General features: G+C 33.6%; 2 protein-coding genes across 3 annotated transcripts in view; both read right to left on the reverse strand.

The window, feature by feature from the left end:
• LOC117111911 (NADP-dependent oxidoreductase domain-containing protein 1-like) overlaps window positions 1–530 on the reverse strand; it is a 4,368-nt gene extending 3,838 nt beyond the window's left edge. Inside the window, exon 1 of one of the 2 annotated variants that reach the window (XM_033254947.1) lies at window positions 295–530. In XM_033254947.1, the coding sequence (XP_033110838.1) occupies window positions 295–485 (191 nt within the window). In that variant the 5' untranslated portion in view covers window positions 486–530. The remainder of the gene's footprint in view (window positions 1–294) is intronic. The other variant, XM_033254948.1, reaches the window with a different exon arrangement.
• A 1,844-nt stretch (window positions 531–2,374) lies between these two features.
• LOC117111909 (dual specificity protein phosphatase 10-like) lies at window positions 2,375–9,011 on the reverse strand. The gene is made up of 3 exons (XM_033254946.1): window positions 7,848–9,011; window positions 6,292–6,669; window positions 2,375–4,643 (listed from the first exon to the last, which is right to left on the reverse strand). The coding sequence occupies exons 1-3, from the start codon at window positions 8,536–8,538 to the stop codon at window positions 4,351–4,353; spliced, it is 1,362 nt and encodes a 453-aa protein (XP_033110837.1). The 5' UTR covers window positions 8,539–9,011; the 3' UTR covers window positions 2,375–4,350.
• Window positions 9,012–14,853: the final 5,842 nt, after the last annotated feature.

Genomic DNA, 14,853 nt, shown 5'->3' on the forward strand with positions numbered 1-14,853 from the left:
GGGGGAAAATTACGACATGCGAAACGACCAACTAGGCCTAAGTAGGCCTAGGCCCTATGTCCACACTACTAGGAATAGGCTAGGTCCATATATAGGTAGGCTAGTTATTTTCATTTGCTCTGCTGAGCCAATGCCAATTATTAGTCGTGTAGTAGTAGTAGGCCTTGTAGTAGTCGTAGTAGGTCCTGGGCCGGTGTGGTATCATCTGTCCTGCGTGTGAAAAACAATCATAAACACAAGACACATGCAGCAGCAGGCCGCCTGGCCTAGGCTAGCTAAACTAGGCTAGCCTACCTGGCTTCATTAAGAATGGCTACAAAATACGTCGCCTGTGCACACACAGAAACTGTCAATGCATGAGTCCTAGACCGTAAACACAGATAATCTTTTTCTATTTCCGAAAGACCGTTCTCAAACTGCAAGCTTGGTAAATCTTTCGTTATATCGTCGGTATTTACTTTAGAATTTGCATCCATGGACGCCATATTTCGTATCTCGTATCCAAGCAAACTGAGTGTTGATTGTTGATAAATGTATACTCAAACGTAAGAGGGCGCTATCTAGTATCGTTCCCGATGATTCAAATTTCGTCATCGCGTCCCACGCTATATTTAGTCGAAAGGTTGAATACAATACAATTACAGTATGTTCGAAATTTCAATAAACAAGAAAATTAGTCAAAAGTTACTAATACCGCAAGTTCTTGGCCCATTAAAATTATGAATCATAAACTAATATTGCAAAGTTCTTGGCCCATAACGAATAGGTCTTCTGGTTTTTCGTCTGTTAGTCAAACTTAGACTCGCATACACTGTTCCAGAGCACTTTTAAAAAAGTTAGGTTGAGAATTTTGCTATAAGTTTTTGTTAACAAAAAATTATTACAGTATGAGAGATGTAGCCCTAGGCTTATTATGATTATGAAGTATAAATATGGTGTTCTCACCATTAAAGAGAAAATAAATAAATAAATAAATAAATATAGACTTATGTATGTGTGTGTATGTGTATATGTAAGAAAAAAAATTAAATATTAAATGTTTATGTGTGTATGATAATAAGGTGCGTATGTATACGCATATATGTATATGAGTGGATCTGCACATTGTATGTGTTCTAAATCGTATACACAATTCTGAATGGATGCACTTTTTCAAAAATTGTTTTTGAGATAATGATTTAATTTAGAATGTTAACGTAAATGATAATGCAGGTAAAACCGAAGTTGAACAATTTAGTCAGCCATGGTGGACTGACCCCCATATCCTGTGCAATTTAATTTCAATTTCCTTGATTCTTGATATTTTTTATGTCGTTGATGACAAAAAAAAATGTAAAAAATAACAAAAAGAGAAAGAAATAAAGTTTTTGTTAGGTGTTACAGTATAAAATATCAATCAATCGTTTCTGATACGTTGGAATTTACTCTAAACGTGGAAGGTGTATACATTTTTAGAAAAATAAGTTTTGATTCATGATGGAAAAGAAACATTTCTCTGTTCTCTATATCCGGGTGCATGACATACTTTGTGAAAAATTAATATTGTTATTCATGACGCACTAATCACGTTTAGTTGACGAAACCCACCACTCATTTCGTTTGGTAACGGGATGACGTTGCGAATTGTGTTTGGGGTATTGTATTGTCATCCACGCGTCACGTACGTTGTGACACGATTAGAAATCGTGATTTCACAGAGATTTCATATAGCTTTCGTTGCGGTCATTAACATGTCCTCTTAGAAACAGAAAACGGAAACAGAATGATCATGTAGTAATGCATAAATTTAAATGACTTTCTTCCAGTTACCAAGTAGAAGTAAAAGTAGAGATTCTATTCGATCCGCACACCTCAGATGTTGGTAGGGTCTTGATTCAATGACAGTAGGACCCCATAAACAACATCACTGAATGGACAAAATTGGGCGCCGTTAAAGTTAGAAGGGCAACCGAAAAAAGACAAAAATGGATGGAAATTGTGAAGTGCTCCCACGATCTTGACTGCTAGCCAACAGGTTATGGAACTGATGAAGATGAACCCATAATTGTGGGTCATGCCAGTCATGACGAATGATATAATATAAATGTTACTTGAACTATTTTCATGTTTTTTGCTCATATTAATTCAGGGATTAAGCAAAATTCCGAGAGGTTCAAACCAAAACAAGCATCTGAACTTCAGCATACAAAACGTTATAGTCACCATAACCTCCTTTTCAAAACGGAAATACATCCACTGTAAATCGGTTGATGACGTCATTCAACTTGGGACTACACTCACAACACATAATATTACAGTACAGTATTATAACAAATAGGAAAGTGAAATATACATCAATCGGTTTCAAATTCGAGTAATAAAAACACACAAATACTGTAGTATTCGGTTTACATTTATTTTATATTTATCTATTTTTTTTCTTTTACTTTTTATGGTTTCTAATTTTCAAACTTATTTACTGGGAATGAAAAACGAATGATCCAAAATATAATAAATCAGACAATTTGACTGATTTGATCATTCTCATCAACAGTGCTGCTGCCAATATTTGATGAAAGTTTGGTCGAAAAAACACCTATTCTCCATTTATATAACATCTAATATAAATGTTACTCTTTATAATAGCTTTGAATATAGGGAAATTTATTTTCCTTGGTTATCATATAAGTAAATACTTTAAACTAATTAATGACATCCACATTGGCCCAAATGTTGTTTTTTCTTCTTTTTTTTTAAATATAATTCTACAGAATTCCAAATAAAGAATATATCTGATGGTATTTCCATCAATTATTATTCTTTTATGTAAATATTTAACAACTAAATTATGTCATATGTTAATATAATATAACAGTTCGATTAGAATGAATTTTAAACACGAGGGAAATGAAGAATAAATTTACAATGGTTAGCAAGACAAATCATGGCTATAAATTTATATCATAATGTTGTAATAAAAAAAATGTTGGTCTTTTACGGCGCAATTTCTAAGCCCTCTAGGCGCAACAACTGACAAATTGCCAATTAATTAAAAACCTAAATTTTAAAGAGCAAGTTTGATTCAAAATTAATGCACCACCAGCTACTGCAGGATATGCAAATAATGATGAACAAATTCCATCTACTATCACACCTGCTGCTGAATGAAATCAAGTTAGACAGGCTTTAGGATGTAAATATACAAAATAAAATCAAAATTTAAACTTCACTGAAGGCAACACTTCAACGAGAGAGATAAGGGGAGAATAAAGTTGCTTATTTAACTAAATTAATCAATTTATTATACACATAAATTACATTAAAAACACTGATGAAATTAACGACGACGGCAATAATGCAGGTACCAACAAAAAGTTCCACAGATTTGCACGTTTAAACTCACTGACAAAAAACAATATAATCGAATGATGCTTGTAACCAGGCAACTCATTTAAGAACTCATCACTGATTGTAGATATTCTGTAATATAAAGGCTTGTAAATAAAAACAAACATCAATATACACTATATTTGTCCGAGAAAAAAATATCTTTCAAAATCAATGTATATTTAAAATGATTTATTTAATTTATGGAAATCCTAAATTCAAAAATAGTTTTCTTTTGGAACAGCTGTCTTCAACAGAGCACGACAGTCATACGTATCAGCAGAAGAATGCAACCTACTATATTCCTTATAGTGATCCTCACTGAATGCGAAGCAAATGCAATTGGCATAGAATCATTTGTTTTCAAAAACTTTCACATTACAGAAAATATATTGGTCTATCATTGACTCCTGTCATCCCTCGCTAAGCATTAAGACAGCAGAACAAACAGCATATGTTGCATACATGATGATTGCTGTCATGTGCTGTGTAAATGGATTGTACAGTGCGGCAGGTCGTTTTTCTTGACTTGTAGCATACAATGTCGTGCTTGTTAAATACAGTAGGCGATAATACCTATGATCTTACATAAAATGTACATCTTTTTACAACAAAAAAAAAAAACATAGACACCAATGAATTTTTGATTAGGATTTTCATGTTTAAAAGCTGTCAATGATTGCATTATAGGTCATTGCATTCTGTGTCTTTAACTTTAGCACCTATAAAATATGTACAAATTACATTAGAGTACTGTATACCTATCTACCCACTGTTAAGCTGTGTTCACTCTGAGCTTTATGCTACAGTAATGGAATAGGTTAATGCTCTTCCTAACCTCTCACACGCATAAAAAAATCTTACGGCAGAATCACAAAGTACACCTCTATACAAATCACCCAAGCAAGTTTACATTCCTCAAACCATACTGCTTCTTCGCAATATGATAACTTTCACACGGCACATAAGAAAAACAACTTCAGTTCACACGGCACTTTCAACCGGCGTACTAGACCGCGAGGCCACCAATGGACACCGTTTCTGCTCAACAGATCTTGAGGATGATTTTAGTTTCTGTTCGTACGAAGCCAACTGACCGACAAAATGGAGGTTTGGGGAGATTACGCTGCGTCTGTTTTTCACTAGCGTGTACGCCTGTGACATCGTCATGTGTGGGTAGTTCTTCTTCATGATGTAAGCGATGGTTACGGTTGGCGATCTTGAAATTCCAGCTTGGCAATGGATCAAGATACCCGAGTTTTTCTTCAGTGCTAGGTCTGATGAAAACAAAAACACAATAATGCTCATTAGAATTCTGTATCAATTCAGTTAATTATGGTAATAAATTAACTGTTTGACTTGAACGAACTTTGCAAATATGACCAATTGTGATAAAATAAACATTATTTTTGACTAATCTTGTTCCAGACAAACAAACAGAACTGTATGTAATGTGAAAAGGAAATCTGTGAAATTTTTTTGGTGTATTTAATTTGTTTTGTTCTGTCTTCTATAATGTAAAAATAATTGAGCATATTTCCTTTAGTTTCCATCATCTGATACTTGATATGTCTGCTTTTGTTTCATGAAACTAAAATGACAGCATAGTCACCCGACACTTCCAGTTTAAAAATAAAAGATGAGTATCGGTAACACTGTATTAATCATTATAATTTTAGGAATTAAACAAAAATTGGACTGGTCAATTACTGTTTAATCTTTCTTCTGTCTCTTATACACATCTTAAAGGTATTTCCTTTGCATAATCAGGTTGATTTTTTTTGGAAAAATACAAAATTGTGCAAGAAATCACTCAGACAGAAAGAAAATAACTTTTGATCGTTTTTTCAAAAGGCTTATTAAGTGTCTACAAAAGAAGTCACTGTCAATACAGTTATAATCATTCAACTGGTGTAATATGTAAACCTGTGCATAAATGGAATACAGTACTAAACAAGGGGACAATAACTCAGAAGGGGCCAACACATACCAGTAGTACATGTCATTTTTTCAAGTCTACAGTATTTCTACTCTGGACTTCCTTATTCCAATTTTAGAATACTGTACTGTTAACATATTTATTATGAAATTTCTTCCTACATCAAAAGCTTAGCTTCGGCTAGGGCATTGAGATTAGAATTTCATTCTAATCGCTCAGCACCAGAAAAAAAAATCATTTAAATGAGAACTAGTAGGGTTAAATAGTGTTCAGATTTCCAATTTAAATTTGAAAGACTACAATTAAAAATGTTTATTAATACATTTAATTAAGGAAGAACGAAAAACAGTATGTACAGTACAGCTTTTAAAGGAAATATTTTAAAACAATTACTTTATTAAACAGTCCTTTGAATCTCTTATAACTTCCATTGGTAATTGAGGAGGAGTGTGAAAATTTAAAAGATTCTGCCCATTTCAGCACATTTTTGAGTATTAAATTCCAATGATAAAGTTTTATGGTTGCATTACGAATACACTGTATTAATCACGTAACAGCTGACTTTTGTCTCATATTTATCAACCACAAACTGTAATTCTACAAAAAAAGTTTTCCATTTTGACCAGATTTCTACTGTCTCCAAGTGACACGAACCTAAATTGAATACATAATTGTCTAATCGAATTTGATGGGAAATAAGCAATTTAAAAATGCGGTTTTCTTGTATTATTAGTAACAATTTTTAATATAAGCATTAGGAAAGTACAAAAATATATCTAGCCAAGGTTAACTAAAACAATTGACCAAAATAAAAAACCCATCTAGCTTGCTTGAATTATTAGGAAATACAAAATAATTAAACATCTTTGGCAGCCAATATATAAATCACTATGACTGGTCATCTACTGTATTAAACTAAATAAAATTCAAAGCATTGTAGTCGAATATGTGTATATTAATTATAGGTCCTACTGATGTGAACTTACCAATGAAGTCAAATGCTTGGTCAAAATACTGCGAAATATCTGCACAATTATCGTCCCTAACCGGTATTCTCTTATAGGAAATATTCGAAGTTTTTTCGTGATAGTTTGGTAGTTTCGTGGTCACATTAAGAACGTGGCCGATGTTGTTTTTGTTGAGGGCATCTAGATCTGCGGCCTCCTTGTCACCACCGATGTATATGCAAGGTACAATTTGAGATGGTTGGCCTGGTCCTTCTTTGGTGGCCCTTAAAAAACAGCTTTCCACTTGCTCTAGCAAAGGCGTGTTGACGGTTTCTTCACTCTCACATTTGCTACTTTTTACTTCATTTCCAATATTACACATATCTCGGTACTGTGTTTCAAATTCTTTCATTCCACCTAAAATATCAGTACATAAATTATTAACATCGTCATAATCATAGGGCATATTTTACTGGTTAATTCGTTGAGTACAAATTTTCCTTGAGTATTATTTTCATTCGATTGGTTTGTACAGTAAAATAGACTTTGTTGACAACAAAAAATAACGTAACCAGAATGTGTTTATCAGCATTGTTATCCACGTGACCAACAGAAATATGGCCGATTGGTCAGTTTAGCAACAACGTCTGCATTAATGTAATTTAGATTAAATCATTTTTTACGAAAAACCCCATACTGCCACATTGCGAAGCAGCCTCGATTATGCAGCGTGTATCGTGGTACTGTAACTATGCAGCCATTTTGTTTTGTCAGGTGTTTACCAGTTTTCTATTCGACTGGTCGTCTTCGTTAAGTAGGATTTTACCACTGCGCAGGTGGGTGTGGTTAAACGAAGAACGACCCGTCGAATACGGCCAAAGTCTTTAGCATACAGCAGAATGGTATCTAAAGTGCTAAATGTACTATATTTAATGTTAATACAGAATTATGAATAATTTATTTACAATTATCAAAAATTAAAATACGGTACAAATACATAAACCCAGCAGCATAAATTTGTTTTAAATATGTAACATCTGAAATAAAACAGACTAGCCCTGCCTGTTATCATTATTTTGGTACTAAAACATATGTCAATTGATAATGTTGGTGTGTTATCTAAATAAACTATAAATAACCCCAAAGCCAAGACAGCAGTTAGAGATTGTGATATGTGAAGTCCAAAGTTGCATAATTTATCAGCTTTGTAAGTACAGTACAGGCACATATGGCTGGATCATCATACGCGAAGACAGTAAACAACTCCAGATTGCAATCCATAATTCATTATTGAAACATAAAGAGCTTGAATATCTAGTATTTTTTGCATATTTTCATGACTACATTTCTGACTTTGAAGCATTTATTGTCATAGAAAGGAAAAGGACACCGTTTTGACATGCTGTAATGTATTAGGATAGCAAGACTGGGTTTAAGGTTATGGTCAAACCAGTTCCACAAATCAACACCTCAGATTTGTGTAAAATTGTTGTTGGAACAATATCCACAATGTAGAATTAATGAAAAAAGTAGAATATTATTAATTATGTACAAACAAGCACAGGAATATCCAAAGATTGAAGAATTGAACTAACCTTTTAGTAAAAAAACCGATATTGCTCCTTCTTTTTCAAGGGACGTGACAAGACACTTGACTGCACTATTGGCGGGAACATTGTCTAATGTGTCCGAGTCCTCATCGTACAAAACTACTTCATGTACTGCTCTATTCTTCAATTGTAGACGACCCCTCTCGCAACTTATCATATCAGCTACCGTCATTTTTCCATCGAGTAAACGCCTTCTTCTCATCGGATTCATCAACACATTAAAAGCACCCTGAATATGTCTCTTAGTAAATTCAGTAAAAGGACGACTATCAATGATAATAATATTCTCATTCGGTTTTGCTATTCTCCCGTGAAATTTTTGGTAGAGTTCACAAGCATTTATGTGGCGAACACATGATGTTGGCCGAGGCCTACTATGCGCTCCTTTTACAGTCGGCTTGCACTCCGGTCGACGATGACGGAAAACAGGAGAATTCGTCAAATTGTAAGTTAAATGTGGAGTACTACTACTGACTGGTCGTGTATAATTGTTTATAATATGCTTCGGAGAATTCGGAGTTGATTTAGGTTTCGTACTCGGGGTAGCAGACCTCGCAATCAACCGGTTCGGTTTCGGCGAAGAGGCAGCAGTAGCAGCACAACATTTCGACGAACGCAAACTAATCGATTCCATTACTGATTTACCGTCGGAAATTTCGGTACCAAATGGAGGCATAGGGTATATTGACCAACAGAAGACTGGCGTAAAAAGTACCTCCTCTTCGCAAGGAGGAATATATGGATCCTAAAGCTAGATAGAATGCTATTCTGATACTTACAGCTGGACGATTAGGCCTACCTAAACGAAAGGGTATTTACCGGTAAGCAATACACACAGGCTAGCTGTACATAAACAAAATCCAGCACCTCAACACGGTCGGTACGGTAGGGTAGGCGTGTGAGTAGTCGGAGAGATAAACCGTCTGTGGTTTTTGACTTATAATTAGCAGCTTGTAATAAAATAACTGCGTTTGGCAAGATTCAGATGATAGATTAATAACAAATATTGGTTCCTCTATGTGTTTTAGTAAAAAAAATATTGTAAATTTACAGAACGTCTGTCTTGCCAGCTATACTTCCCTGCAGTTCCAATGGCGCCGAGTGATTCTTCTCTACATAAAGCCTCGTTCTAGCAATCCAATCACGGTGCCATAATAACAATGACATCATAATTGTTTCTATTTTTAGGTATAACAGCTGCGCACCACGGCCTCCAGCCTACAAAAATTATCAGTAAGTGGTCCGCAGTCATGCATTATTCATTACTACGTCACACAGCTATGATACTTTTTGATTGGCTATTTGCCTACTTGGGCGTATTAATAGAACCACGTAATATCAAAGTAGCCAAGTCTTATATAATTTCCATCATTACCATGAATCACAATTTACTAAACATCAGTTAAATTGCAATCAATTTCGAAATAGTACAATAAATTAAAATTATTAATATGTCATCAATATCAACACTGACTTTAAACGAAGACTTACATTATGTGTACGCATAAAGTCCTGCTTGAAATTAGGTGTAATATATATAAATATTTATTCATATACAGTAATTATACCAAATATATTGATTATATAAACAAAATATTATACCGATGACAAACACGAAAAAAAAAAGAAGTTGAAACTATCTTTAAGTTGGAACACAGCACAAGACTACACTAACCTGAACATCTTGTATTACGTGTTGTCTCGTCCAATTCAGTCCCATCGTGCATGTCATGTTTTCATCTTCGATACAAATTTATATTTATTTATTTTTTTGTCTAATTGTTATCGTAAAAACGTGTTGAAATGTCATTAGGTGATGAAGTACATGAAATGTGGCCGTGTTAAACCCTTCGAGGAACGCAGTGTCGATTTCTATATACTGTATTGGATTTGGGTTAATAATCAACAGTATTGAACCACCAATGTCTGAGGTATCTTCTGAAAGGTTATGATGACCCAATAAACCGATAGAAACCAGCGGGAAATCATTGGCCTGTGCTAAGAGTATTTGAAATGACACTCAGCAGCGTGGTTGTTGGGAAAAAAATTGGCCTACAGAATGAATATTTAATAATACTTCCAATATAATACAGACCTAACCATTTTCACTAAATACATTTTCACTAAATTACTAGCCTTTTACTACAAAAGCCAATAAATGGACTATCAAAAGAATATATATAGGACTATATATATCTGTCTCTTATACACATCTATATGTTCTATATAATATAATATAATATAATATATTTTCAAATAATAGCTAATTTAGCCTAATTAACAAACTACAGCAATCATATATATATAATTATATTTTTAAAGTTTTTTTAGCATCATTATTATCTCCAACATTTTTAATTTATGGAATAAAATGGACCTACTGATTAAAGTTTATTCTTAAATTAAAATCTTAGGCCTATTTTGTGAAAGTAAAATAAATATAAACTAACTTAGCTAAAACTAAGTTATCGGCCGAAATATTTCGAAGAAAATGCTGACAGAACCTTTTATACCTCTTCTAGTGCCTTTTTTTTGCTAAGCAAATTTCTAGTGGATGAGGCACCCTGAAGCCCCTGTAGATACGCAACTGCGTCGAATCTCTCCCCGACGAGACCCAACTCTTTTAGTACAGTAAACGGAATTTGAACGATAGCAAGGCCTAGGTTTAATATTAGTGAGATGTGTTCAATAGTGTTGTCCATTCCTTTGTTTATGTCATGGAAGTGGGATGGGGATGTATAAACAAAAAAAAATTAAAAAGTTCCGGGTTTTTTTTTTTTTTTTTTGTTTTTTTTTTTTTCGAGGGGCGTTTATTCAAATAGGCTATCTGTCCATGAACACTTCTACAACGGATATGTTACTTGTCCGTTCCGGTTAGGAAAGGGAAGGTTCCTATTGGAAAATATCGTATATTCCTGGAGTCGTATACATTCACGGGAATTTCCCCAAAGAGAACGTGTAGTTTCAACGGCCTTTTATTACAAGCCATCTATGGGTTATTTATTATATGCGTCGACACAACAGAATAGATAAACAAACACGCTCTTTGTTCGCTTCATCGATCTTGAAGATAAGAAAACACAAAATTCGTATTACAGTATAACTACCGTATTTCCTGCAAGCCAACAAGATTATTTAAGACTGAAACTGCCTCCATAAACTAGTGCAGAAAACTGGCCTATTATGTTTTGCAAATCAGATTATTCGTTAGGAATATGTCTTCGTCGTACCAACTTATTAATAGGTCCATGGTCGTACAAATTAGGCCCATCCACTATTGGTTCATACCCCCTCCCTGCCAGACTTGTTAGAACCCATTCCAGTCAATTGCCCGCAACCTTCATGGAACAAATCATATTACAGAAATGCAGTATGACCACATTGATATTCGTTAGGTCATCATCATTATCAACATCATCATCATCATCATCATCATCATCATCATCATCATCATCGTTATCATCATCGTTATCATCATCATCATCATCATCATCATAATAGTCATCATATGTATGACCATCATCATCGTTATATTATTATTATTATTATTATTATTATTATTATTATTATTATTATTATATTTATGTGACGAGAAACAATAAAGTAGGATGAACAAAATATGAGTGTATAAATCATTGAAAGCACGATACAATATTAGCCCTTTTTAGGGCCTAATAATAATTTTTCAAAAACTATAATCAAAATCAAAATTTATAGTCCTCATGATATGGATGATTGTATTTTCAAGATACCAACCGACATTCACCATTGTAAAAGCATGGTAAAAGTAACCAATCCCGTAACCAATGTACAGTAATAATAACCGAACTACTCGGAGCCTGACGACGACCCCGATTTTCACTGCGAGTGAAAAATAAACAAATGACGCGCAGTAACGCAGGCTAGACTTTATTTATCTTTCTTTAACCTAACCCCTAACGCTTTACATAGCTTTGTTATAACAATTATGCTATTTTAACAATGGCACAAACGAAAACGAATAAATATACCAAGCCCATGACTCACTTGTCTATAAATCGAGGCCTTGGAAAAATATAAGAAATCAATAGAAATATAACAACAGTATTAATGAGTGGTTAAGAACACCTCGAGCTAATTACATTAAAAATTATATATTCGTATTCGTAAAACCACACAGAAGTTGAGTCAAGCATTCAAATTTGTGTTACTGTATAGTTTTGTTTTTTAGCATTTGCAATTACCGGGGTGGAGTGAATAGTGATGATAAATCATAGTTGATGCCTATATAAATGTGGTAGGCATCGATAAAATTAAAAAGAACTCAAACTCTATTTTATAGGTCTAATACTCGTTCATTTGTTTTATGTATTTCACTTTTTGACTAATCAAATCTTTAGAGCATTGAAGCAACGCTGACATGACCTTAATGGCCGACATTTTAAATTATTTATCCTCATTTATTTCTTTTGTCTAAAATTTTCGCTTGCATGATTAATTATTCATTCATTCAATATCCGGTGTTTTATAGAGAATTAAAGAATTATACATGAACTTTATATAAAGAAACAGACGGAAGAATTAATAAGGAAATTTTATAGAAGGAAGAGCAATGTAATGGGAAGAATGGGATGATGATTTCTTCTTTTTTTTTTTCTAAAAATAGGGGATAGATAGTACAAAACGGTTGGTAGAGGAAATAAATGCATGTGTAACTTGTATGAAAGTCAGGAGAAGTCACAAACGAGCCAACTATAATTTATAAGCAATTTATCTTTCTTGGGCCATCAAACCGTTGATTTTGTTGCATTTTGTTTTTATTCAAATTCAATATAAATAAGTGAGTAAAGTTACGACATAGTGTGGGACATGTGCCAAATGACGATGGCATGCTCACTTTGTTTTTTTGGTTTTTTTTTTTGAATTGTAAAATGTTAAATATCTAATTTTTTTTGCAATGGAACGAAAACAAAACATAATTCCATCCAATCCTATGTTAATTTATATCAGCTGTAATTACTTAATAACAACGGTTACGTTATTATATATTAAAACAACCTGTAATAATGAACTTGGGCATCATGACTTTTTGCCTGGTTGAGGGTGAGTCAATTAAGGACCTGTGGCCCAAGGGGGCGGGACCAAAGTGCATTGAAGGAGGGTGTGGTATCAATTACCGTGGACGTTCTCGAGTTTCAGTCATTTTTTTTAAAGATTTAAGATATAATAATATTAAATAAAACATAGACATATATAAAACCGACGCTAATCAATCAAAAATACTTTATTTAAACGCCATTCATTAACAAATTTCACTTTACAAGTAAAAAATAAGATTATCACGAAAACAATAAATGGCTTAAGCCTATTATCTATGCCTATATAAATTAATATATACATGTCGTGGGAACTTTACAGACATCATGAATAGCATAACATCCCATTGTATATACTTTTATTTTATTTATTTATTTTACAAAACCAACACTCAACATCTAATTTCTTAGTAACTCTCGACGAAAATTCATTTTAGAAAAATTTTATTTATTATGAATCACCATCAATAATAGGCCCACTGTGTAAAATTTGTGATGACCTAATGTACGCACATGTATATGCGTAAGCTGAATAATTATTGTAGAAAACCTTTCCGTCAGTCACACGTGAATACAATAACATCATTATATTCATTATAACACATATAATGGACATAGGAAAATGGAAGCGAAAGTATACTGCAGCTCTATGATACCAGTTACTGAAATACAGACACGATTATAGTGGCGTGCTTCATTACTCTATTTCTGGTTTATTTCGATTACGTAATGTTCTATAAATAAGTCTTATTGTTTGCTGTTGGAAAAGGTATCGAAAGGTCGAGTTTATCTCCAACGTTAGCGAAAGATCACACTATGTGCGTGTTTTATTAATAATAAACAAATCAGGGAGGAATTAATAATAACAATTCACTCATCTCTGAACAATCTGTCCAGCATATTACGGTATGTTAGGTCCCATTAAAAAAGAAAGAAGAAAAATAATTAATAGTTTATCACCCCTCCCTCATCACTTTTGGAAAATTCTGACTTTTTATATATGTGTCCCTAACTGTTGATTTACTTGTGAACATCGGTAAAATGGGGGCAGGGTTAGCAAAAAAATAAATAAATAAATAAATAAACCCTTCCTCCCTTAACTGTTTTTATTCTTTGATAGGGTGATAAACTAATATTTTTTTATGGGGCCTGGACTGTAGACTATCAATTTTAAATTCTGTGTACGTTCTTACTCATAGTTAATAAAATTTTATCTTTTCAATGATGTCGATAGTACATTTTGATATTCATTTTAACGATTTATATTGTTTAGTCTTCCCTTTTGACCCTTTATGTATGTAAATCCATAGATGTTGAGTCCTTATTATTATTATTATTATTACGAAACCACTTATGGACTCAATCAGTGCTCGCACCATTACTGCATTTCCTGATAAAACTGAGTATCATAAAATAATAGGTACTACACATCGCTGTGTTACATGTCTCAAGCAGATGGCGCATTTCCCCTCCCCAAAAAGCTGGCTTCCCATCTGTCTTCCGCCCCCATTGAAAATATTCGAAGCAAAAAATTCAAGTATGAAATAGTTAAAAATCACCGTTTGCGAGCTAGCTCCACCTCTTTTAATAACTGAGTTCATCTTCGCCCCATCAGCCTACAATCCCCCACTCCCCACCACCCAAAATGTGCTATTGTGCGATTACGAAGACTTATTTATCATTAGGTTTGTTTAGTCATTTTTTTCGGGAGGTGGCGTTTATTCGAGGAAAATATTATACGGCCCTGGGAGTTTATTCGAGGGAGGCGTTTACTCCAGATGAAGGTCTAGAGGGTGCGATTATTCGATAAGAGGGTGGGGATTTATTTAAATCGGGACCTTTATTCAAATAAAATGGTAAATTAAATCACCCAACACAAAACATGATTTGTTTAAACAAAGTTACTTTTTCATGAG

The sequence above is a fragment of the Anneissia japonica genome, unplaced genomic scaffold (genome assembly GCF_011630105.1).
Source record: "Anneissia japonica isolate Jap-2015-1 unplaced genomic scaffold, ASM1163010v1 scaffold1594_len1068242_cov183, whole genome shotgun sequence".
In the NCBI taxonomy this organism is placed as follows: domain Eukaryota; kingdom Metazoa; phylum Echinodermata; class Crinoidea; order Comatulida; family Comatulidae; genus Anneissia; species Anneissia japonica.